The sequence below is a fragment of the Zalophus californianus genome, chromosome 10 (assembly GCF_009762305.2).
Source record: "Zalophus californianus isolate mZalCal1 chromosome 10, mZalCal1.pri.v2, whole genome shotgun sequence".
Lineage (NCBI taxonomy): Eukaryota > Metazoa > Chordata > Mammalia > Carnivora > Otariidae > Zalophus > Zalophus californianus.
Genome location: NC_045604.1, coordinates 29173099 through 29197052, shown reverse-complemented (window position 1 = coordinate 29197052; position 23954 = coordinate 29173099). Strand labels below are relative to the sequence as shown.

Sequence of the window (23954 nt, the reverse complement as noted above, 5' to 3'; positions counted from 1 at the left end):
GGAGCCCTTTATGGTTCTGAGGGAGGGAAGTGGCATGATCCTGAGAGAAATGATGAAGGTGTGAACTGGGGAGTGGCAGTAGGGGCAGAAGAAGGGGATGGATTCCTGAACTAGTTGACTCTTGTGCAATGTGGGAGTTATGGGCGCCGACCCCCCCTTCCCCTGTACAGTTGAAAATCCACATATAACTTCCGACTCCCCCAAAACTTAGCTACTAATAGCCTGCTGTTGATTGGAAGCCTTACTGATAACATAAACAGTCGATTAACACATATTTGGCATGTTATATGCACTAGATACTATATTCTTAGAACAAAGTAAGCTAGAAAAAATATTAAGAAAATTGTAAGGAAAATACATTTACAGTACTGAACTGTAAAAAGTAAACATATAGGTGGACCGAAGCAGTTCCTGTTGTTCAAGAGTCAGCTGTACTTGAAGGTCAAGTTGGTGGGACTTTGTGAATGACTGGGCATAGGCATCGCAGAGAAAGGGAAGAATCAAGAATTGAATGACCTCCAGGTTTCTGGCTTGAACAAGTTGGTGGGTGGGGTTACAACCGATTCAGACAATGAATATAAAAGCCAATTAAAGATGAGCTTAATCTTGGACACGCATATTTTGACAGGCTTGAGGCACCCAGTGGAGGATCCAGCTGAGAGCCAGGTAGACAAGCCTGGAGCTCGAGGGTCCGGTCTGGGCTAGAGAGAGAGATTCTAGAGTCAATACCAGAAAATCACAAAGGAGAAGACTTCCAGGGAGAGTACTTAGACATTAAATATTAGATGGAGTCATGTAAGCTGGGAACGGAAGCCTGAGAAATAGCAAATATTTAGGGAGAAGTGAAGGGATGGTCAGAAAGGGCAAGGAGGACCAAAGAGGCAAGGTCCCAGAAGCCAAGTGAAGAATTTCATGAAGGAAAAGGATCACAGTATCATATGTAGTGGGGCGGGGGGGGGGGGGGTGGGCAGAAAGAGAAGAACCAAGGACATCCTCTGGGTCTGGCAATTAGTCATCAATGACCTTGCCTCTGGAGGGCTTGGGGTGAAGGACCGAAAGGGCAGGAGGTGGACATGAAGCCCATGGAAGTTTCTTTGTAGGGCAGAAGACCTGAAAATGTTAACAGGCTGAGAAGGACCAGGAAATAAGGTGAGGTTGAAGAGATGACAGAGGTCCCAGGAAGAAGGGGATGGGTGAGTTGGCTTTGAACAGGAGGGACATACTATTCCCAAGACCACAGCAAAGAAGACCAAGATAAGTATGAAGAAAAACTTGCAGAGGGGAGTAAGGAAGTTGAGAGATGGCACCCACTGGTCTTGATTTTCTTGAAGTAGCAAGGTAAGATCTTCTAGGGTAGGGAGAAGGGGAAATACAGGAAGGTTGCCTAATGACCTCCAGAAGGATTCACACCAAAGGATTAATGCTCCCCCACCCCCACCACAAAGGTAGGGAGGAGGTGGGGGGTGGAAAGCGCAAAACTCTAGTCTTTCATAAGCAGAGCAGAGCTGCCCAGGGAGGAGCAGAGAAGTCAGGCTGGGTTGTGGATCCATGGTTGGGATTTTGCTGGTGGATGAGTATGGTGCATACAAGGAAACAAAGAGTACAAGGGAGACGGCAGTGGGTCTGAGTGAGGAACAGAGGAGAATCCACCAGGAAGCGTGCTGGCCTCTCCCTGTCCGTTCCCTGCATGTCACTTCCCTTTGAGCCAAACGAGGATGAGTGCCAGCCTCAAACCATGGAGACCGATTCTAAGGCTCTAGTCCCCGGGGCCAAACCAAACCAGTGTCTTCCAGACAGGTCCAATCCATTACAGAAGAGCATGTCTGGTGGGTTTGATGGGAAACACAGGATTTCTGAGCACGACACTAACATTCAGGTCACACCACATGAGATGGGATAGTGTGTCACTTCTGCTCTTTTCTGTCATCAATGGCAGGGATCCTAATTTCTGTTCCAGGTGACCAGCAAAGCAGTAAACTCTCCTTCTGCTGGGCCCCCTGTTCTTTCATCATCCATAGAAAGATGAGATACACTCTGCAGTTGTCTAAAAATCAATTTTTTGTGTGTGAGGTGAAGCATATTTAGATATTTGGCTACTAGGAATTCCTATGTAAAGTGAACAGTCATTCTAATTTTTTATATTAATTTATCTCCAGATATTTCGCTTATTTATGGTGACAACTGCTTGCTTCATATCAAATCCTTAAAACCACCAAAGCCTGGTTGGATCATCTGCAGGACTTAACCAAAACTCAGAGACACACAGGACTCAAGGTTTCCCCTCGGCGGTGTGGTTTAGTGGGGACCCAACAGCGTTAGACACCCATTTCTGGATTGGTTATTCTCAACAAGTTAACACACCCATCTGCCCACTTTAGAAAAGACCCAATTTTGTCTGCCCCTTGAAGTGCACATAGCCCCATTGTGAAAGAATCACATTGTCCCCCGACCAGGCTTCGAGAGCAGTGGGTAGCCCTAGTGGGTGCTGCATCTCTACCAGGCAGACAAACACGGTAGGAACCAGGGCTGGCTCCTCTGCCTGGCCTCCCATCCAGGGCACATATAGCTCCTGTCAACCCCACCGTAAACCTTCATGCTGGCTCAGCATATCTGCGCCGGATCCCACAATCATTCTGGTCCTTTCTCTGCTGTATCCCTCACTTGCTTCCCAGGCCAACTCCCAAGTCTCTGCTCTTCCCAGAAGCCCCATCTGCATGTTCACCCCCTCCTATCCCCTTTAGTGCTCGCACTGGACTTTGAACTTGGGCAAATCTTGGTTAAACTGAAATCCCCACCTCACGTTTGTTCTCCTGGCCCCCACCTCTCACCAAGAACCAGCATGGGGCTCTGCACACAAAGCTTTTCAATACCTGTTTGTTCGCACAACCCAAGGGCAGAAACTTCAATTAGCTCCCCTGGTCCCTCTAGGTGCACTGTTTCTGCGGGGTCTTGGATGCAGCCCGCGCTGCACTTGCCAGGAGGGCATGGGGGGCCCCTGATGGTGCACACATTTGCTGCTCCCAGGCATTTCTGTTTTCCTGGCTGCCCCAGCCCCTCTGAAAAGCTGTGGGTTTTCATCAGGGAAAACGTATGGATTTTGCAGCAAGCACTTTGTACTGCATCTGTATCTCTATCTGCTGATACAGCACTTTGTACTGTATCTGATACTGACAGCAGGCCCTGTTCAGAGTTTAAGGGGGAATCTCTCACAAAGATGAAACACAAATCAAATCTCAGGGTAACTGCCCAGGGCCTGTGGACAGAGCTTGTGAGGAGCCAGTCCCCAGCCGTCAAGCGAGCAGGAATCCTGGCGAGCCCCGGGCCTCTGCCTGGAGCCCCCGTGGGCCCTGCCACAGCCACCGGGACTGTCTAAGCTCTGCTTCTCTGCACGGACCTAGTAAGGACCACGTTCTCTGTCCCCTCTCTGGGACGCAGCGTTTATCAGATCACTTGCGAAACACTCCCAGCTCTCTAGATGTCTTGAAATCCAAAAAGTGAGAGAAATCAGACAATTTAATGATGGCTTCCTTGGTCTACAGACAATGGAAGGACAAAACATTTCTCTCCATGCACTGGTACAATGAATCAGAGACGAGCAACAATCCCAGGACAGGCGCTGGGGTATTCAGACCCACTGCTCGGCCTCCCGGTCACGTGGTCCCACCAACTGTGTGGCTCAGCGACTGCAGACCTGGGGAGGTGGGGGGACGGCCTGGCCTCCTGAGGTGGGAGTGAGGGGCCATGGGCCACAGGGAGCAAGGTGCAGCGGCACTGTTGTGCACTGGTGGAAGGGTGTGGGGGTGGGGGGTGGGAACAAGTGTCTGGGTGTGCCCTGAAGACAGGGCAGCTCAGTGGCGTCAGCTGCCCCATCAGAGCCGTCCTGAGGGCTGGAAGCAGGCTGAGCTGGGGCTGAGGTATCGGGGTTGGGAGGAAGGTGGCCAGAAGTACCAGGCAGAGAAGAGGCACATGCTGACTGCTTCCCTCCCACAAACTGAGTTCTTGATGACCCAGCTCCATCTTGCAAAGGGTAAGGACACTCCCAAGATTTGGAGCTGAAGGGGTGGCCAGGGGTGAAGTAAGGAGGTACAGACTGTTCTAATCCTGAGGCCACCTGAAGCGTCTCCGCTCTGTTCTGGCCTGCCACCCCCTCCCCTCAAGCCCGAAGACTGGAGCAGGCAAACCCGAGATCAGGGACCCCACCACTCTTCCCAGATTCCATCAGCAGATGACACCTTTTCTAAAGAGAGGGAGGAGAAGGAAAAAGGCCATGGGCTTCTAAAGAGAAATCCTGGGAAGGGTGGCACCGAGGGCTGGGGGAAGGGGCCTCTGGCTCCGTCCAGCCCTGGAAGCTGGCAGCTGTGGCCTCTGGTCCTTGACCCAACCTCGCCGGCCCACCTAGCTGAGCATCTTGTGCCAATCGAAGACTGTCTTGCGCTGCTCCTGCACCTGCAGCTTCCACCGCTGCTGAGCGCCCTCCACGCGCTCCAGGACGGTGTTTGCTCGAGGGCCCCCCAGGGAGGCAGTGGTGGCAGCCACAGAGCGAGCATCCTGCAGAGGGAAGAAACAAGAGAGAAGGTTCAGCACGGTGAGCCAGGGTGGGTCTCGGAAATCCGACACGGAAAAAATGCCCTTACAGCAGTCCCAAAGGCTGAGCTCCCCCCCCCGCCCAAGGCTGGGAGGCTGGACCTCCTCGACGGCTAGGGGCGGCTCGAGGGCCTCGCCCAGTGCACCGGGCCAGTGGCAGGCTTGGTGTTCAGACAATGTGTAAGGCGCCCTGGGAAAGGGGGCGCTCTGGGAGGAGCATGATCTAGGGCCCCAGTTACCACACAGCTGTAGTTCAAATTGGGTCCCTGATTGTACCCCACTGGCCGATTTCTAACCCTCAGGAGGAATACTGAGTGTTGGCCTCAGGACCTCACCGGGTCAGCGCAGAAGCCCTGATGCCCTCTGTGGCTTGAGGAAACGCACTGGTGAGTGCCAGGGCAGGCACCAGGCTGCAGAACCCCCCCGCCCTGCCAGCCACCGCCCAGGGACAGCAGGAAGACCCAGGTGCTAGGGCCTGGCTGCCCGGGGCAGGGAGCACATGGGTGCCAGTGGGGAAGATGGGCCCACCGAGGAGTGTGCACAGACACTGCTCTGCCAGGGGCTGGGACACCCGGCTGACTGCCCCCAGGAAAGAAGGCATGTCCCTCACTCAGGGAGTCTGGCAGGGATGTAAATCCACCCCAGCACTCCCATTCCAGAGCCTGCCCTGGCCCACTCTCCTCTGACAGGTTAGGATAGCTCAGCTCCTCCTCTGTGTGCCCCGCTGATCCCCTTCCCCTCTGCTCTCAGAACCGTCAAAGGCAGCAGCTCCCCTAATTACCACCTCTCTGCCTCTGAAGCTCCGGAGCCCATGCATTTCCTGCAGGACCCCAACCTGATCTTTGGGGGGAATTAGAGCCGAGGGCCAGGCCCACACCCCCATGGGGATTTCCTCCCCCGCTCTCCCTGCCTCTCATCTCCTGCCACACATCTCTTAAGGGATTAGCACACCTCTCTTAAGCCCAGAGCCGCCCAGTAAATGCAACTTTGCTTCTAATGCCCCGCGCTGGCACGGCTTCTGTCGCCTCGCAGCTGCAAGGCTGGGGAGAAGGGAGGGGTGGGTGAGGCGACGGGAGGGGAGGCAGAGAGCTGGCAGTTGCAGAGAGGTGGCCGGCTAGGGGTGAGGCTGGGAGGCAGTTCACTGTCGCCGCAGAGCTGAGTCACTGTCTCGTGAGGGACAAGGCCTCCCTGGGGGGCCCGGGTCCAGGACCCTGAGGAAGGCTTCCTGGGCCCGCAGAGCTGCCGAACACCAAGGACGCAAGTGCTGACGGCCTCGGGCAGGGGGCACACTGAGCCCAGAGTCAGGACTCCTGGGTTCTAAACTGGGCTCCAAGGGGCCATCTTCTCCCTGTCTCAGGTCCCACGCCCCCCAGCCCCCCAGGGGGCCCATCTCGGAGGCCTACAGTGGGAGCTGGGACAGAGCCACCCGGCAGCTTTGGGTCCCTGGACAGGTGACTATTTCTCCCAGCTTCAGTTTAACAAGCCAGTCTTTGCAGACTTTTTTGACTGTACTGTCAGCAGAAATAACATGTACCTCATGACCCAGTGTGTGTGCACAAACATATGCATAAGCAATAAACAAGTTTTATAAGACACTTAAGTATGAGGCATTCTGGTATTCTTTGCTCTGCTCTCCTTCATTTTTTTAAAAATGCTGGTTATGACTCACAACTGATTTCATGACCTAATGGCTTGTGACCCATACTCTGAAAAACAAGGTTTAGGATGAGCGGATGGGTATGGCCAGGTTAAATAAAATCATACATATAAAGGTCTTAGTACTCCGGCCATCACGGAGTAGGAGCTCAAGAAACGTCTCGTTTTCTTCTTCCCTGGCAGTTCAGCTCAGGGGTTGAGAACACCGTGGAATCAGACAAACCCAGCTCTGAACCTTGGCTCTGACACCTACCGGAATAGGAGCTGGGCAGGTCCGCTCATTCTCGGAACCTATGTCCCTGTCCGTGAGACGGGGGCGGCAAGAGATGCCTCTTCACGAGACCATGAAAGCAAAGCCTTTGGCGGCGCCTGGCAGACAGCAAGTGCTCAATTCACAGCAGACACTAGGGGCCTCTGGGGTCTCCGAGGCAGGAGAAAGGGGGAGAGAGTTGGCAGACTGCTGCCAGAGGGAGCTGACTTTGAAAAAGGACCACGGCACCACACCACTTTTCAATGCCGTCCCTTCCTGGTTCAGCTGCACCAGCCGGCCGCTACCGGGGGCCAAGGCCAAGCGTCCGGGTGGCCGGGTAGGGGAGATGGGCACTGAAGCCCCACTGGGACCTGGCTGTCCTGGTTTCGGGGGCCCAAGGGGCTTCTCTCCCGCCCCATCTCTCATCTTGTCCCTTCCGGGGCCCACGAGGAGTGCTGGGGTGTGAGCCCCGGAGGCAGGCTTGGAGGGATGGGCCGGCCTCAGCCCAGCTTCTCGTTGAGGGCTCTGCAGCTCAGAGAACGTCTTGAGGAGGGGAAGGCAGAGGAAGCCAAGAGCAGAGCATTAAGGGAACATGCTGAAATTCACCGCATGACCACAGTATCATTTGTTTCCCCTTCATGTAAAGTCTTAACAAACAGCTCCTAAGTGGGGGAAAGCTGCTGCTGAGAGGCTCCGTGTTTCCACCGCTAATAGTCTGATTAAAAGGTATTAAAGCTTCCACGTCTGTTCTAGAGACGGGCCCAGATTGGGGCCTCATTCTTGCCTGTTCTGGGGCAGAATGGCAGCTGGAGGTGGGAGAGAAATCACACCATTTCTGGCCCCTTCCCTCTGAGGCAACTCAGGGAGGCGGGAGGGCAGCTACGCGAGGAGGAAGGCGCCTGGGTCCCGACGGGGTGCCAGGGGGCGCCTGGTGCGACCAGCCTAGCATGGCGATGACAGGTGTCACTGTGTGCCATGGGCTCTGTTAAGTACTTTACGTGGATTCTCCCCAGGCTTGGGGGTACTGGGTAACATTACTCCCATCTGCAGACAAGGAAACTGAGGCCCAGGTCACACAGCCCTGTGGTGGCTGAGTGGGGGCCGGAACCCATGTCTGTGTTCTCCTACCCCAGCACTCTGCTGGCTGCTTCTTTGGCTGGTTGCTCCTAAGAGGAAGCCAACATGGAAAGACAAAGAAGCAAGCCGGTATCTTTCCACAAGATCAGAGTAAACACAAAGCGCCAGTAAAGGCACCAGGAATCAGGGACCTCAGGCCAGGCTCTCCTCTCCGGGCCTGGGAGGCCCCAAATCCTGGTGTGCACAGGCCAGAGCTGACGACCACCATCAACGCGGCCCAGAGGAAAGCTCCCTGGCCCACGCAGGAGCACTGGGCTGCGGACAAGCGGACAGAGGAAAGGAATCCCCGCTTGGAGCTATGCTCCCTCTACCCTTCCCCCAGGCCCGGGAGTGGGGGCAGGACAGGCAGTGCTGTCACCTACCCGGTCACGCAGCTCGGAATGGCCCGGGTACAAAGCCCTTCCGAAAGGGGACTACATGGCCACCCTCAGTTTTCCAAGTTTAACCCAAATCCTTCCCGCTGTAGCCAAACCCCGCCACTTCTCTGCTGCAAAGCTCTCCCTGACTCCCACTTGCTGCCAGCCATGGTCCTAGGACATCCCATAATGCCATGCCCCCACGCAGACATGCTGCCTGCTGACTTGGCTACTCAGATAGAACCCATGTGGGCACAGCATCAAGGCCTCAGGGCTGGCTGAAGCGCACACTCCCCCATGCCCCCCAGCCCTGCAGCCACCCTGGTCCACATGGCAGCCCCTCACTGCCTAGCCTTTGCTTGTGCTGCTGCCCCAGGCCTTCCCTCCAATAATCACCATGCCACTGATGTGCTCAGACCGCACAGAAAGGTCTCATCCTTAGGAGTGAACAAATACTTGTCAAACTGGTGCACACATTATCACAGTGATATTGAGGTTAGAACAATTACAGCCATTCCACATGGAGAAAAGTACACTAAGAGATTATGCATCATGGCTAGTAACTGGCAGAGTCGGACTCCGACCCGGAGCTATGGTTCCAAAGCCCTGCTCCTGACAACAGTGCTGGGAGCCTCCCACTGGACGCTCTACAAATGGCTACTGCATCCCACACTCTTCTGTCCGCCCCCAAAGAACTGTCCCCATCAGTGTGTCTTCTTCACGTGTCTCCATCAGCCTCCCAGGGCCAGGGCCCTCAGCTGTGTGCTGCCCGACCATCCCTGCAGAGGAAGGGCGGCCGTCCCAGGGACCCTGAACCTTCTCGTCACTCCGGCTCCTTCACGGCCCCAGGTGCCCTCATCATCACCACCATTCTTCGGTTCCCCATATGTCCCTCGTGCACCAGGGGCCCTGAACTGCACCCAGCCCCCGCGGGCTGAGATCTCTGAGGACCCCTCAGAGCCCAGGGTGCCCACGCTGCGAGTAGCAGAGACACCAGAGCCGCGTGGAAACCCTTATTTCTCGCTCTTCAAAGAGGGCCAAACCCGTACATTTAAAAAGCTCTGTTTGCCGTTTCTGTCCCAGCAAACATGCTTGCTTCCTCCTTTCAAAAGGTGTCTGAGCCTGGGGATTAAGTCTAATGCTGCCAGAATCCTAGGGGAGGCAGTGCTCAGCAATCAGGGACCACTGAGGCCTGCCAGCACTTTCAAAGAGAACACGACAGGCTTTCATCTCCCTCCTCGGGTGCGCTGGGGCTGGGCCTGTGGGGGAGGCCTCCCTTCCTCTTCCAGACCTCTCGCCCTAGGGCAGGAGAACTCCTGGCTACAGGAATTGGGGGAATGGAGCCAAGAGCCCCCAAACCTGGGAAGTGATCCAATCCCCAGATCTCATCTCTGATTGGATCCCAGACTTGGTGGCACAGAGCCTGGACAGTTTCCTCCCCAAGGTCATTGAGTTATAGGGGCCTAGGCAAACTTCCAAAGAACCTGAGAGGTCCCGTTCCAACTTTCTTCCTTTTGGAGTGAAAGCTAGATCCCTTACCCCAGGGGAGACCCCATCCTTCTTGCTTCCTTCTTAAGGGAAACACTCTCCAAACCACTAATACCCCAGAGACACAGCTTCAGCCCTGGCTCTGCCACTGTTTGGCCAGGTGGCCTTGGGACCTGCTCTCCTTGACCCCCACCCCCACTCCCTGCCCCATGTGCACTGAGAGAGGTGGATCAGCAGAGTCCCCCCCACCATCCAAGGCTGGGACACTGGGTCTCTGGAGAGACAAGATCGTTGGCGCTGACTCCACTGTCCATACAGCAGCTGAGCTGTCACTCTCCCATGTGTCCTCTGAGCTGGCTCGAAGACCCCCTCTGCCAGGAAGCCTTCCTTCCCAGACTAACAGGAAGAAGAGAAGTCCCCAGCCCCTGTCTAATAAAGAGCTTGCCAAAGTACCTAGCTTTCTCCCTGACTGCAATCTCCTAACACCTGATCTCACCCACTGCTTTATGGCTCATTCACTTGGCTTGGACTCTGTCTTGGGGCTTCAACCGCTGAGGGCAGACATGACCTCTGTAAATCTACACAGTGCAGCCCATAGGAGTTGAGAGGCCAGAGGGAAGCAGAGAAGCCCCGGGCATGGGAGAAAAACGGAGCTGCTGAACCCCCAGGAGGGATGACCTAGGAACACCTAAGTTGGGGGCACCTCACAGAATCATGAGGTGGAGGGATGGGGAGCCGGGCCAAGTGCCGAGACTAAGGGGCAGTGCGTGCTACGGGTGCTGAGCAGGTGAGCAGACCCCACTCACAGCTGCCCCAAGGTATTCCCTTAACCACCCTCCAGGTACTAGGGAGCTGCACTCTCTGCAGAGATGGCTATAGCTCAGGTCAGGGCATCAGAGACTGACCACCTTTTATTTCCTTCTAGAACGTTGGGGTAGCAGGTGAGGGGTGTCATCCCTCCCACCTCTCTCTCCCAGGGCAGGAAATCTCCCCTAGAGTGTGTAGCGTGGGCTTGCCAGCTTCAGCTTCAGAGCTGCCTAAGGCACCCCACTGCCTCCCCAGGCCCCCAGGGTACGTGGCCAGAAAGCACTTCCTCATAGGGCAATCCTCCTCACTCGGCCCAAATCTGCACCCAGGGAATATACACCCTTGGATTAGGGATCTGCTCTCAGGAACTGGTTGGCCACATCTAACCCCCTCTCCCCTTAAAGCCCCCTCACACAAACAGAGACACCTCTGACTTACGCCTCAGAGTGGGAAGCACCCCGGGTCTCCTGGGGGAGAGGGGCCTGGGTCCAGACCCAGAGATGGCAGGCTGCCCTCCCCTGTGGCACCACATCCAGGATGGCGGGAGACACAACAAGGCCGTGCCTGAGGGCCATGCATTCCAGAGAAATCGTAGCACGGGCTGTGTAATCACGGGGCTGCATCTCTCAATTACTCCCCCAGCCAGGACTGCAATTACCACATTACCCCTAATCACCGAGTGTTTATTACCGATGCCCCTCCCCATCAGAGCTGCTATTACTGTACATTAATAACCAGGTAGGCACGCAAGGCTTCCTCTTGAACACAGACCACCCAACTGCCAGGGCCGCCACCTCCCAGGCCCCAGCTCCAAGAGGCGAGGCTCATCCTCTCTGCTTCCCCTTCGGCCACACTCATGTCAGCGGGAGACTGGGGCAGACTGGGAGCGGTCCAGCCACATACCCAGGAGAAGCAAGAGGGCCCGTGGGGTGGCCAGGCCTCCCTCCTTCCCCGGCCTCGTCCTCCTGTTTATGCTGGCCCAGACCCACAATGCCCCGTGGCTGCACACGGGGATCTGAGCCCCGGACCCTCTTGGCGGGGGGGAGGGACCCGCCCTTTCCCATCTCCAACCCGGTGCTGGACATGTTCTAAACTGTGACCACCTGGTGGCGGTTTAGCCGATGCCTGGTGATTTCCAGTGACCCCAAACACACTTGCTTACGAGGGAGCCCACCCAACCCATTATCAACTGTGTCATCTGCAAGAAGACTTCTTAGATCGTGTTAAATCTCCCTCTCCTAACTCCCAACTATGGGTCCTTGTACCGCTGGCTTTACCGGGGGTGAGACTAAGCTCTCTCCCACCAACACTGGAAGGCTGCTATCATGTATCTCCTTGAGTTTGGTTTGGTTTTTTTTTTTTTTTCAAGCTCAACACCTCCCAGTTTCTTCAACTTACTCTCCCAGGACATGGCTGAGATGCTTCACCCTACAAGCCCCTTTGTATGTGTGCTGGTTCCCGCACTCCATCCCTCAGTCTGGAATACACAGCATCTTCCAGCCGCAGGGAGCACGAAGGTCAGAGCTGACAGACTGCTCTGTGCCCTCCACAACTGCCCGGAGTAGTACCCCCTCAGGGTAGCGCAGCGGCGAGGCCTGCCCTGCCTTCGCATACCATCGCTCTGAGGCTGCCGTGGCGGCTGTGTGGTCCCACAGAGGGGTAGCTCTGGGCACACAGGATGAGGAGACTCCCTGGGAGAGCGCGCTGGCTCACCACACCCCTGCTGGGCCAGCCGCACACGCGCACCACCTCTCACTCCCACCAAGAGCTTCCTCTGCAGGGCACCCGTAACCCCTCAGCATGGGGACAGATGGAGGAGGGTGACAGTGGCTGCTAGCCATGCCAGACCTGGCCTAAGCCCCACCAACACTGACCTGAGGGGTTCGCAGGCTGCCTGGGGTCAGTGGTTCCCTTCATTATCTAATGGCGTTGAAACTCCTTAGCCTGACATTTGAGGCCAATGACAATCTGGTCTAAACTTACTGGCCAGCTCTATTTGCCACAATTCCTACATGCCTACCTTATCCTCGAAATGCTCCAAATTCCTCAAGCACCTCAGCACCACTATCTACCTTACTAACTCATTGGCCCTTAAAATCCTCCTTTTCCCTTAAGGTGCCCAGGTTGTGCTTTGCATCGAGCAGGCACTCAGCAGATGTCTACAGAATCACTAAAGAATAAACGTGCTAGCTCCAAATCTACCACCCACTTGACACTTGCTCAGTGTCTGAGCAACCAGGATATGGTGTGCGTCTACACATGACTGGCCCTGGTTGGTCCATTTCCCCTCAGCCCGGAAAGGCAGCACAACGCAACATATGCCCCCACCACCACCCCACGGCTCATGCATCCAGGCTGATGCCAGGAACACTGCAGGGCCACCTCCTGCTTCATGTGTAAGTGCAACAGGTGGTTCCCTGCTGAGGAAAACTCTGGAGTCTGGGTGACGTGTAGGACACTGAACAGGAGAAGAGCAAATTGGAGCATGGGGGGTGAGGGACATGGAGCCCCACCTAGGCCTCCGTGATGCTCTTCTGGTTCTGCCCTGGGGACTCACAGGCTCGGAGCCCAGGGCCCCAACACCCAAAACCCCAGTTACCTCATTCTCCTCCTCATTGTGCAGATGTTCGGTGTACGCATCCGGCTTTCGAATGAGAGGGTCCACCAGCATCAGGAAAGCCATGTAGAGCAAGAGGGCCCCCACCACTGACAGGTAGATGACAATGATGACCTGAGGGAGAGAGCCAGCCGGCCCTGTGAACCAACACCCCGGGCCAGGACGGCCATGCGCGTTCTGCGGCGACAGGGGTTGCCTCGAGCGCCGCACTGGGGAGAGGCCCGGAGGCTGTGGGCTTGCTGGCGAAGACAGAAGGGACAGGGGGCCCTATTCCACGTATTTGCCAGCTCTGCCCTAAACAGAGGGGATCCCACAAGAATAGCGGACATAAAAACAACAAATCATGAAGGAAAGCACCTGGATCCTGACAGCCCAAGAGGCTCCCAGGGGTGCAGAGTGCGGAAGCGGGGCCCACCTGGCTCTCTCTAAGAAAGGGTGGAAAGCAATGGGACACAAAGTAAGAGCAGGGAAGGACCGGCTGGTGGAGAGGCCTGAGGCTGAGCCCCAGGGCACGAGGGCTCCCTTCCCACTGCCAAGGGCGGGCGGACAGGGGGGAAGGTCCAGTCCCGAGAGGGCACGCCGACTGGTGGAGGGAGACAGGCTGGCGAGAAGGTGTGCCCTGAAGGCTGGAGGCCACATCTCCCCCTCCCGTCAGTCACCCTGCATGGAGGTGACAGCCAGTGACAGAATGACAAATCTCTTTCGTACACGGAGAGGCTCACAAGCTGCAGTAACTTCCATTTGACAGAAAAGACAGATTCAGTGAGGCTAACTCAAGTGTCTCCCAGTGTGGTGCTCTGGACTCTGCACGTCCCCCAGCAGCCACGGCAGCGTCACTAATACACCTGTTACTGGGACCACAGAAGCACCTTCACTGGTGTCCAAATACCCGCTGGGCAGCCAGCACTCACCTGAGAACCATGAGCCTAGGTCCCAAAGTTAGCAAATGGTAGAGGTTTTTAACCTGAACTCAGATTTACTGACTCTGGCTCACACGCTTTTGCTACTGGCACAACGCCTGGCTGTCACTGGCTTCTGATCCCAGCCTTGGCCCCAAATGGACTGTGATGAGTGATAAAAGAGAGAAACCTTGGGATGTTCAGGTCAAAGCCCAGCTCAGTCAAAGGTCAAGTTCAACTGGACCAACTTCCTCCCTGACTGGAGCACCAGTGTTTATGCCTCTTTAAACAGGGCCAATGGTCAGACCTCTTGCCTGTACCCCGGGAAGGGCAAGGGGAACGGAGGCGGAGTGTCTAGCAGGCTGAGGCTGAGGGGTGGGAGGAGCCTCCTAGCGAGGAGGACTGGAGGGAAACTTGAGGGACCAGGAAGTGTGTCTGATGAGGGCCCTGTGTCGGGAAGTCCCTTTCTGCCAAACAGGGAGAGGCGACACCTGGCTCAGCACTGGGTCTCAGCCATCTGGTCCCCAGAGGGTGGGGGCCCTGGAGCATGTTCAGAGCAGGAGAAAGACGCTCCAGGAGGGGCTGGCTCAGGCGGGACGATAAAAGGAGTTGAGTCTGCACAGCCTGATGGGGCAAGGACTGAGAGGTGGGGGACAGACAGCTGCTTCCCATCAGAAAGGTGAGAACACGGGAGGACCGCAGGACTGGGAAGGAGCTCCCAGCAACCTGGTCTGGGCAAGACAGCAGGGAACATCACCTCCCTTCCTGAGCCTCAGAAGGAGAAACGGGATGGACTAGGCAATGCCGTTAAACTCCTCAATTCCTTTCTCGATGCTATTTCTAGACTCTCCATAGGACCAGCAGAAGTAAGCTGAAAATCTGGCCAGGAAGAGCTTAAGTCAGAAATCGGGACGCGGGGCCTGGCTCAGGAGTCATAACCTGGACTAGGAGACCCCGGGGGAGGCTCTGGGTGGATGAGCCTCTGCTAGCGTGAGCTGCGGTCCTGTGGACCCCGCCTAGTGGCAGAAGAAAGGACAAGGCCCCTGCCCTCACTTGCTATGGTGGTGGCCGTGTCTACTGTTTCTCTCCCAAATTCACCCAACAGTCTCTGAGAACGAGGTTCGGGGCCAACGCCCCTCCTGCCGAGGTGCCACCACGCAGACACCTAGCCCTGATGCACAGCTCTCGGGGAGCTTTTCAGGAGTCTGAGGCCACTCTGGAAGCTCAGTTAGACTGGGTGTTCTGGGAGGGGGGGCTTACTGTTCTATTAGCAGCATCCTGCATGTTACCCAGAACATAAAAGGTACCTGAAAGAGGCTTATTGAATGAATGAAAGAAAGAAGGGGGAAATTGGAAAGAACAGGAGGAAAAAAGTGACATGAAGCACCTCTCCCAGGTTCCCTGGCCCCCATGTAATGGGAGCCACTGGACAGATGTCAGAAGACAGAGCTGGCTCCAAGAAGGTGTGGGAAGCAGGCCCCTGTGTCTGTGACCAGGCCAGCCCAGAAGCCAGTCCCATAGCCACTTGGAATGTTCCAGAATATAGCAAAAGATCATGGGTGCCGGGCAGCCAGGGAGCAGGGTGGGCCCGAGCCCCGAGCCCCAGGCTACCTTGATGGTGGTGGTGCTGCGCTCCTCGTACTTGCACTCACACAGCAGGCAGTAGGCCTCCACGTCGTGGCCGGGTACCGGCATGGGCTCCACCACGTGCAGGCAGTTGCTGGAAAGAGACAGACGGGGTGGTGGGAGCAGGGCCTCCGGCAGCAGGCAGCCCGGGAGGGGAGGGCGGGGCAGAGGAGAAGGGGCTCCCAGGGAGTGGGGAGAACCCCCTTCCCAACCCACCAGCACCTGGCCCCGGCCCATCCGAACCAGCTCTCTAAAGTGCACCTACGGTGCCGGCACCAAAAATGCCAACATTTCCCAAACTGCTGCCCTCAGCTGCCTTCTTATCTCATGCCATGCACCCCTCCCCACCGCCCCGACTCCCATGGGCTCATTCAGTCCAAGGATTTCCAAGTCAGAGCTGGGGAGGCCCAGATTGGAGTCTTAAACTTGAATCCCTAGTCAGGACCGCCCCCGGCACCCTTCCATCCAGCTGCCCGCTAGTCACCACAGGAGCGGCCCACAGGGACGCTCCACGGCCACCCTCCCGTCCCTCTGCCCCAGCTCCCTGGGCCGTGTCCCCAATGGCACAGAGCACCCCTACAATCCACTCCGCTGACCAGGTCCAAACCTGGCAATCACCTTTGACACTACCTTTTCTTCTCACCTATAAATCCACCAAGTGCCAGGGATTTTTACCTCCTTAAAAATTTCTAAGACCCACCTTCTCTATTGGCTCCTACTGCCCTGTCTTAGCTCAAGGTCTCATCACCATGTCCCTGGCCCAGCGCCCCGGGCTCCCCACTGCCCTCGCGCCTCTCACCTAGCCCTGTGCCTCTACTACCCTCTCCACCCGGGAGCTCAGTGGTGTTAGCCAAACGAAACTCCTGTCACATCACCTCCCCCCACTGAAAGCCTAAAGCTGGTCAAGGTCTCCCACAGGGCCTCTAGGGTGAGGCCAAATGAGCTGCTCCCCCTGGGGTACCCACGGCTCCACCTCACTCCAGGCTGCCTCCCTGTCCAGTCCCATCCCCTGGCACATCCCACCCCACTCCCCATCCTCCAGCTCTGCTGATCTTCTAGACTCTTCTCTGAATGAGCCGTGCTCCCCTCCTTGACACACCTCCTGCCTTCTGCAGGAGTACACGGTTTTGCCACCTCCCGTCCCACGCTTGGAATCCTACACATCCTTCAAGGTCCAGCCCAAAGATGTGACCTCTCCCCACGGCAGCCAGCTCCCCACACTCAACTCTATCACAGCGCTGACCCCCTGTGCTGCATTCCCACCTCTACTTCTATGGTCTCCCCCGGCGGACGCTACGTTCGTCGAGGACAGAGGCCATCTCCAGCTTCCCAGCACGCAGCGCAGGGCTGGCAGCGCAGGGCTCTGGGAACAAGCTGCTGCCAAATGAGTCCCGTTCTAATGGCGTGCCCACATAGCCCGCCTTTACCTCACAGTGCTCTTGACCCAGGAGAGCTAAGGATCACAGGCCCCACATTTAAAAAGAGGCAAAGTGGCACTGCCACCACGATGAGGTCCGGACCCAAATCCCGATCCTTGGCTCGTCTTTCCACGTGACACTGTCTCAGCGGGGCCTGTGCCTGTGCTCAGCTCTTTACTTGGGCCTCTTGATCGGGCTCAGCCTTCTTCAGATCAGCAGGTTTCAACAGGTACAGTTCACAGACCACACACGCAAGTGACCTCGAGAATGCACCTTGATCATTACCACTGGGGAAAGTCAACCCCTCTCGGAGGTTCGCAGAGGTAAACCAGGCATCCCACTGCAACGGACGGCCAGGTCTGGGGCCCTGGGCCTATGTCCTCCTCTCTGGGATACAGGAGTTGTACCACTTGACAGCCCTGACAGGAATCCTGCAAGAGCCAATGGGGAGAACTTGGGAGACAGTTCCATTAAGGGTAGTAGGTGGAAACTGAGGCTGGGCAGGATTCTAGGACCCAGCGACAACACTGGCGACACCCCGGGAGCAGTGGGGGTGGGGACTAGACCTGCAGTCAGCAGGTCAAATGTACAGCAGGGTGACTACAGTTAACAACACCGTATTATAGGTCTTTCAGATCTCTGAAAACAACCATGCCTGTTCTGAGCTATCCCAAGGTCCTTCTAGACTCAGGCTGGGTTTCTGGCTGAGGCATCAAAGATGTGTGATGTGAGGATCAGGTGTGGAAATAAACATGAGATGTCCTCTAAAAGCCTCTGTTCCCCTTAAAAATCCAGTACATAGCCTACGTGATTTTCCCTAAACCCCGATGATTCCAGTCTCACCTCTGGGTAACAACTTCAACACATCACTCCTTGCTGCGTGAGTGGGTCTTCTACGTAACTAACTGCACCATTACCAGACCCCACATGCTGCTACCTCTGGGAGGAGCCAATGGACAAGGCCAGGTTCATGCACAGCACTGGTCATCACTGCTGGGACCGTCTCTTCTCCAGAAGTCCCTACAAGCCTTCTGAGGACCAGATGCCTCCCTTTCTGAGCCACACGGGGTCCTGGTTTGGAAGCCCACACCAATGCTGCAGTGCGATGTGTGCACTCCCCGCCAAGTGCAAGCAAGGTGGGGTGGCAGGGGCAGCCGGGAGGAGCGAACCCAGGTTCTTCAAACTGGAATCCTGTTACTCACGGGAATAGGCTGCAAAGGGGTTAGGGGAACAGTAAACAGAAAGCTGAAATCTTTCTGTTGTCTCTGGCCTCTTGAGAGTCGGTAAAACCCTAAACATGATCTTGCTCTCTAAGGATTTCATTTACCTTCCTGGGGTTCGGTGGTATCGAAAGACTCCAAGGACTGGTCAGAGGACATTAAGGGAGAGGTCGATAAGCTCGGAGAAAGATAAGCTGGGTTTAATTCTCTGCTCCACCACGTGTTCTGTGATTGTAGGTAATTTATTTCTCCCTTCTGGGTCCCCGTTATATTATAAATGGAGGCTGAACTCATCAGTTATAAATGGAGGCTGAACTCATCAGTACCTTTCAGGCTTTGTTCTCTTAGGTACCCCAGGAACCACTGGGCAAGAACGTGGTGGAGGGAGGGGCTGAGGGACGGGTCCCTCTCAGCACCAGGTCTGATTTTGTTTCCCATGTTGTGTTTCCAACCCAGATTCTGTCTCCAGAAAGGTTCAATTTCTAGAAGTCGGAAAGACACTGAACTAACCTACTTGGTTCCTTCCCATTCTGGGACTGCCTCTGCAACATATGTCCTTGGCAGACCCACCAACAGAGCAGCATTGTTAGGGTTTCTGCCCTCCTACAGGCGTGTGGTTATGAACTCCCAGCACTAGATGGCAGAACAACAGCAGCGCAGGAACATAAATGCAGTGACCTGTGAGGCCTGCAGCTGAGACAGTTCTGGCTTCGCTCCACACAACAAAGGATGCAAGTATTCCCCCAGCCGTGGACCCAGGGGACAGCAAAGTGGCGACACTGGCAGAGACCTGAAGATGTAACTGGTCTCCTCTGACCCTTGCCAGAGGGCTGGAAGACCACACGTCAAGCCCCCCGACCCCCACCCCTACCGGGGTGTTGCCAATGTTGTCGCTGGGTCCGAGAATCCTGCCCAGCCTCAGTTTCCACCTACTACCCTTAATGGAACTGTCTCCAAGTTCTCAACTTAAGATTGTTCATTGGGTAATTCCCTAATTCTGACTTCCAAGGAGAAGAAAATAAACTATAGCCTGAGCAGGACTCCTTTCTCTGTGGGCATCCAAGCTTGGGTTTGCAGGCCATCCTATCACCCCAGGCCAGAGACAGGGCTACTAAAATCTGCTGTTGCCTGTGGGAGGTAGCCTTACTATCTGCTGTGGGGCTCAGTCTATCAATGTATTTACTGATGTTATCTGAGCTATAACCGCAAGATACAGGGAGGTCACAGGGGCAACTTCCAGGACTTCACGTCTTAGGGCTTTGTGAATCCATCAGCACAGGCGAAACCAGAGGGAAATACTCTGCTGCGTTGTGGGAACCAGAGGAGCTCGTTTTCTGGGGCTGTGCTCTAAGTCTTACGATGATTACCTATGTGGTGTCTAACAAGGCATGATAATATATATTAATATCAGCTAACATTTATACAGCACTTACTACATGCCAGGCATTGTCCTAAGGGCTCTGACATGGGCATGTTCAAGCACACACGCTCAATACTCAATATACTGCCATCCATCTTACAGATGAGGAAACGGAAGTACACGGGACATGAAGTCACTTGTCACATGATGAACAAGGGGCCAACCTGGATCTGAAGCCAGGCAGGCCGGATCCCAAGTCTGCACATCTAGCGACCCTGCCTCTCGGAAAATCACTCAGACTATCTCAGAACTGGAGAAGTTCCAAATTCCCAAAGGCTGCTCGTAATCACCTAAGGAACTTTAAGAGAACGTTACTCCTGCTCCCCAATATTTCCTGAATCCGAATCGTATGGGGAGGAGATCGAATGTACAGGAGGGAGACTACAGTTAACAACACCATATTATATGCTTGAAAGTTGTAAAGAGAGTAGATCTTAAATGTTCTTAACACACACACGCAAACGGTAATTATGTGAGGTGACGGAGGTATTCATTAACCTTATTGTGGTAACAATTCACAATATGTATGTGCATCAAACCATCAGGTTGTACACCTTAAACTTAACACAAAGTGCTATGTCTAATGGATCTCAATAAAGCTGGGAAGAAAGAAAACAACAAAACCCCAAATCTTGGGGGCAGGTGGTGCTGGGAGTCTGTATTTTCTCAAAGCCCACCTGATGATACTAACCTACAACTAAGGAGGGGCCCTGACCTGGACACCCCCTCCTTGTGATGCGAATCCGTTCCACAGTGCCCTTAGCAAGGAAAGCACCGCATCTGTGCTCTCAGGTCCCTTGAAGGATGGGGCTCCCCAGCTTTTAAAACAGCCTGGATTAAAAATGCTTCCTTGGCTCACGCTTCTATCTGTTTCCCTGAAGCTACCCTTAAAGCTGTTTCTACTGACTCCAATTCTACACCAGAAAACCACATTGAACATAACTGATCCCCACTCCCCTGTGCCCCACCTCCCAGAGCATGCCTGCCCTGCCCTTGGTCTTTGTCAGCCAGCAGATATCCCCACGCCCTCTCCTCGTGGAGCCGCCCTTAAGCCACTCCTTCTAGGATATGGTGTTGAAACTTCCCTTCACCAAGCTAGTCTCCTTTCTCTGAATGAATCTGTGCTTCTTTTTCTCCTTTTTAAGGGGAAGCATCCAGAAATGAATTCGGGACTCCAGGAGTATAACTGAAATTTCCTCTTTGGGTTTTAGTCTCTGCAATTATAAAAAGGGAACACTACCTATCCCATCTACCTTACAAGGCATTAATGAGACTGGTACAGAATAATACACATAACAGAGCTCTGCAAAAATACACAAAAAGTCCCATCATATGTGGGCATACTATCTACCTCACCCAATCTCTCTACTACCATTCTGCATTACTAATAAACACCCAAATCAAAGCAAAATAACAAAATCCACTTCTCTGACCAGGAACCCCTCAGCTAGAATTCAAGACACCTGGGTTCTGTTCCCAACTGGCTGTGTGACCATGGGCAAAACAGTCCTTTGTAGGCTCTAGTGGGAATGAAGGGGCAAGCTTATCCTCCAGGGATCCAAGAACCCCAGTAAACACTAGTAATTTCAACTAGTTGTAGCAGCCACGAGCCAGGCTGTACAGCGCCTTACCAGTCCTTCTGTGACACATTCTGGTTGTAAATGTGCCCACTGATGTTTCTATATGGTGGACAGATGCATTTGCAACGAATATCTTCAGAGCTCTGGAAGAGAAAGTACATGGTAGGCAGGTAGGCAGGTAGGCAGGGCCCCTGGCTTCAGGTTCTAGCAAGACTTGTTCATACATGAATGCTCCTGACCTTTCCCATCCCCAAGTTCAGTAAGGAATGACTTCTGCAAAAATGATGTTAATATCACAGGATTCTCAAGACAGAAACTGTCCAGGTGGCAAATGAGAATCACAGAAAGCTGCCTAGGGCTGCCATTCCCCAGTAGGATGCTTGGGAGTGGGGGTGTGTGTAGCAAGCAAAGTGACAGCCCTCTACTCTGGGCCCCACACTTGCTGTGTGCACCTCTGCCCAGCAACCTTGATGTGAGCCCCTTCCCACCCCCATCCCAACTCCAACTTCCTAGGTTAGGAATGGGGAAAGGTAAAGGGCAGGGGTACACAAAAAGTGGATCATTTCCACGGGAATACCCAAGCAATCCCTTAGAAAGTTCCTCCTCTCTAAAATGAGTAAGAGACACCACAAATATTTTCATTCCAATCAGGAATTCCCCAGAGAGGCTGGAATCAAACCCTCAGACTCAATCTCACTTAAAGCCTTGATGTCCTTCAGAATTTTAAATTCCATAGAGCTACCCAAGCCCAGTTCTGGGTCATTTACCCCTAAAGAATGGAAATTTCTCAGGAGTCCCAGTGCTTAGGTTGGTCACCCTCCGTGTAACAGAAACTTCCAGCTGTGCAGGACTTCACACTTAAGGAGCATTTCCACAAACTGTATTACTTGATTCTCCTTAGGTAGAGTAGTAGACATTATAAGCACTCCGATTTTACCCAGGAGCAAAGGAAGGTATGGGGAACTTAGATAACTCCTCCAAACACAAACTCCCTCGCTGGAATCTCATCTAGATTTCCACTCAGATCCAGAACGTGTGCTCTGTGCTCCACCCCTCTCCCTCACTCCACCCTTACGCGAGAAGGCCTGCAGTCTGGCGCCCGCGAGAACACTTCCCAAAACTACAGTCCATTGATGAGTGAGGGGCAGGGCTGCAGCAGCAGCTACCTCGGGGGCGGGGGGGAGCCCTGTCCGCAGGCAGGGTGGTCGTGCACGAGGTGCTGCTGGCTCACCTCCCTCACCTTGTTGGCTTGAGCTGGGGGCAACAGCAAGCACCCGACCACGGCCACCAAACATAGGAGCTTCATGCTGATCGGGCTTAGGAGGCCAGCCAGACCGGACACCTGCATAAGAGATGGAAGTCGGGAAGGCGAAGGGGGCCACACCATACCCCGCACTCTCGGCCCTTTAGCCCTGCCGACAGGACGTAGGAATGCGGTTAGGAGCTGGGTTCAGCATTCCAGGGCCTCCTAAAACCCTGTGGCCAAATACTGCCTTCCCTCTCCAAGTCTCCGGCTCCCCATCGCCCACCTGGGGCGCCCGGGAAGAGGGAGCCTCCCGGGGACTCCTCGGCCGGGGGCCTCGAGTTCCTAGGTCCAGGCCCGGCTCTAACCCTCGCCGCGCGTTTCACCGCCCTCCGCCATCTCCGCCTCCGCCCGCCGGCCCGCCTGCCTGGCAGCTCCTCCCCACTCAAGGCCAGATGAAAACTTTCGGTGTACAGGCTGGGAGCCCTGATCCGACCGCCAAGGCCAGTACCCACCTAATCAGGGGTCTCGGGCCGGCCTGGGACCCCCGGGCGCCCCAGAGACCCCCCTTACCCCTCCCCCAACGCCCGGTCCGCTAACCTGCGAGCCCCGCCGCAGTCGCAGAAGACCCAGCTGGTCCCGCCCCCTCCCGGCCTCTATTGGCTGCTGGAGCAGCCTCTCAGCCCAACCTCGCTATCGCCAAGGTAACAAGGCCCACCTTCGCCTGGGCTTGGAGGCTCCCGCGCAAGGGAGAGGAAAGCATTTCTCAGACTCGACCAAACAAGAAAAGGGAGCGTCAACTTTCCTGACAGAAACAGGGAAGGGTCTTGCCTTTGTGTGGCCTGTAAAACTCCCACAGCAGTGCTTCGCCCCTCCTCGTATTACACAACTCGGGGGTCCGGAGAGGGGCTAAGTTTGTTTCATCTTGTAGTTTTATAAAGAGAAAGCACTCTGTACACAATAAGCTAGTAACAACAACAATAGCCTTAAAAACCCAGTAAGGGGCTTTGTCCTCACTCTCAGTCTGGAAATGTTAGGGATGCACATCTTGGCTGCACAGGACTTTACCAGGCCCCACCTCTGCTCTCCCCTCACCCAGCACCCTGAGGAGGAGAAGGAAACCGGCGGGGCAATGAGGTGGTGGGCTGGGCCTGGTGCACAGCCACTCTCACCCGGTCTCCCTGCGCCCAGCGCTTTCTGGACCTGGCAGACTGGGGCAAGGTGTGCACGGCCAGCGTGGGGAGTGGGAAGCTGGAGGGGAGGGAAGGAAGTCTGGGGTGCTGAGGGGCAGGTGTGAACGTCTTGCAGCTGTGAAGGAAAGAGGAGCCCTTTGAGTCCAGGGTACCAGACGCAGAGAGAGGGGATACCTAAGCTTTGGCCCTGGCTTTGCCACTAAGCAGTTATGTTAGCCTGGAAAAGCCACCTCCCCTTTCTGGGCCTCAGTTTCCTTATCTATAAAATTGGTTGGTTGGATACTAAGGTCCCTTTCAGCTTTGAAATGTTGGGATTCCTGGGAGTGGCCCACACTTGCTGTTGGTGGCTGGAACCAGCATATGGGCTGGGCGTAGGCATAATTAAACCCCTCTCGGGCACTGTGGACGGCGTCAGGCTACTTCTGTGGAGGTAGTGGGGTTTATATTTGTTTCTCCTACA

General features: G+C 55.0%; 1 protein-coding gene across 10 annotated transcripts; it reads right to left on the bottom strand.

Moving 5' to 3' along the window:
* Positions 1-3477: 3477 nt before the first annotated feature.
* Positions 3478-22947, bottom strand: TMEM9 (transmembrane protein 9). Of its 10 annotated transcripts, none has more exons than XM_027611639.2 (6): positions 22902-22947; positions 22290-22400; positions 21110-21201; positions 15406-15514; positions 12878-13009; positions 3478-4548 (listed from the first exon to the last, which is right to left on the bottom strand). In XM_027611639.2, exons 2-6 carry the CDS (start codon positions 22362-22364, stop codon positions 4396-4398), a joined length of 561 nt encoding a protein of 186 aa, XP_027467440.2. In that variant the 5' UTR covers positions 22365-22400; positions 22902-22947; the 3' UTR covers positions 3478-4395. The 10 variants fall into 10 exon arrangements, with proteins under 10 accessions (XP_027467440.2, XP_027467441.2, XP_027467436.2 ...); XM_027611640.2 differs by having other exon boundaries at positions 22299-22400; XM_027611635.2 differs by having other exon boundaries at positions 22290-22470; positions 22902-22917.
* Between the last annotated feature and the right edge of the window lie 1007 nt (positions 22948-23954).

Excerpts from the sequence above, each read along its gene's own strand:
- TMEM9 (XM_027611635.2), bottom strand. The coding sequence starts at position 22,445 with ATGGTGTGGCCCCCTTCGCCTTCCCGACTTCCATCTCTTATGCAGGTG. Across the intron at positions 15,515-21,109 it reads AATGTGTCACAGAAGGACTG|CAACTGCCTGCACGTGGTGG; the intron begins GTAAGGCGCTGT and ends GTCTCTTTCCAG. Across the intron at positions 13,010-15,405 it reads GCAGCACCACCACCATCAAG|GTCATCATTGTCATCTACCT; the intron begins GTAGCCTGGGGC and ends TCTCTCCCTCAG.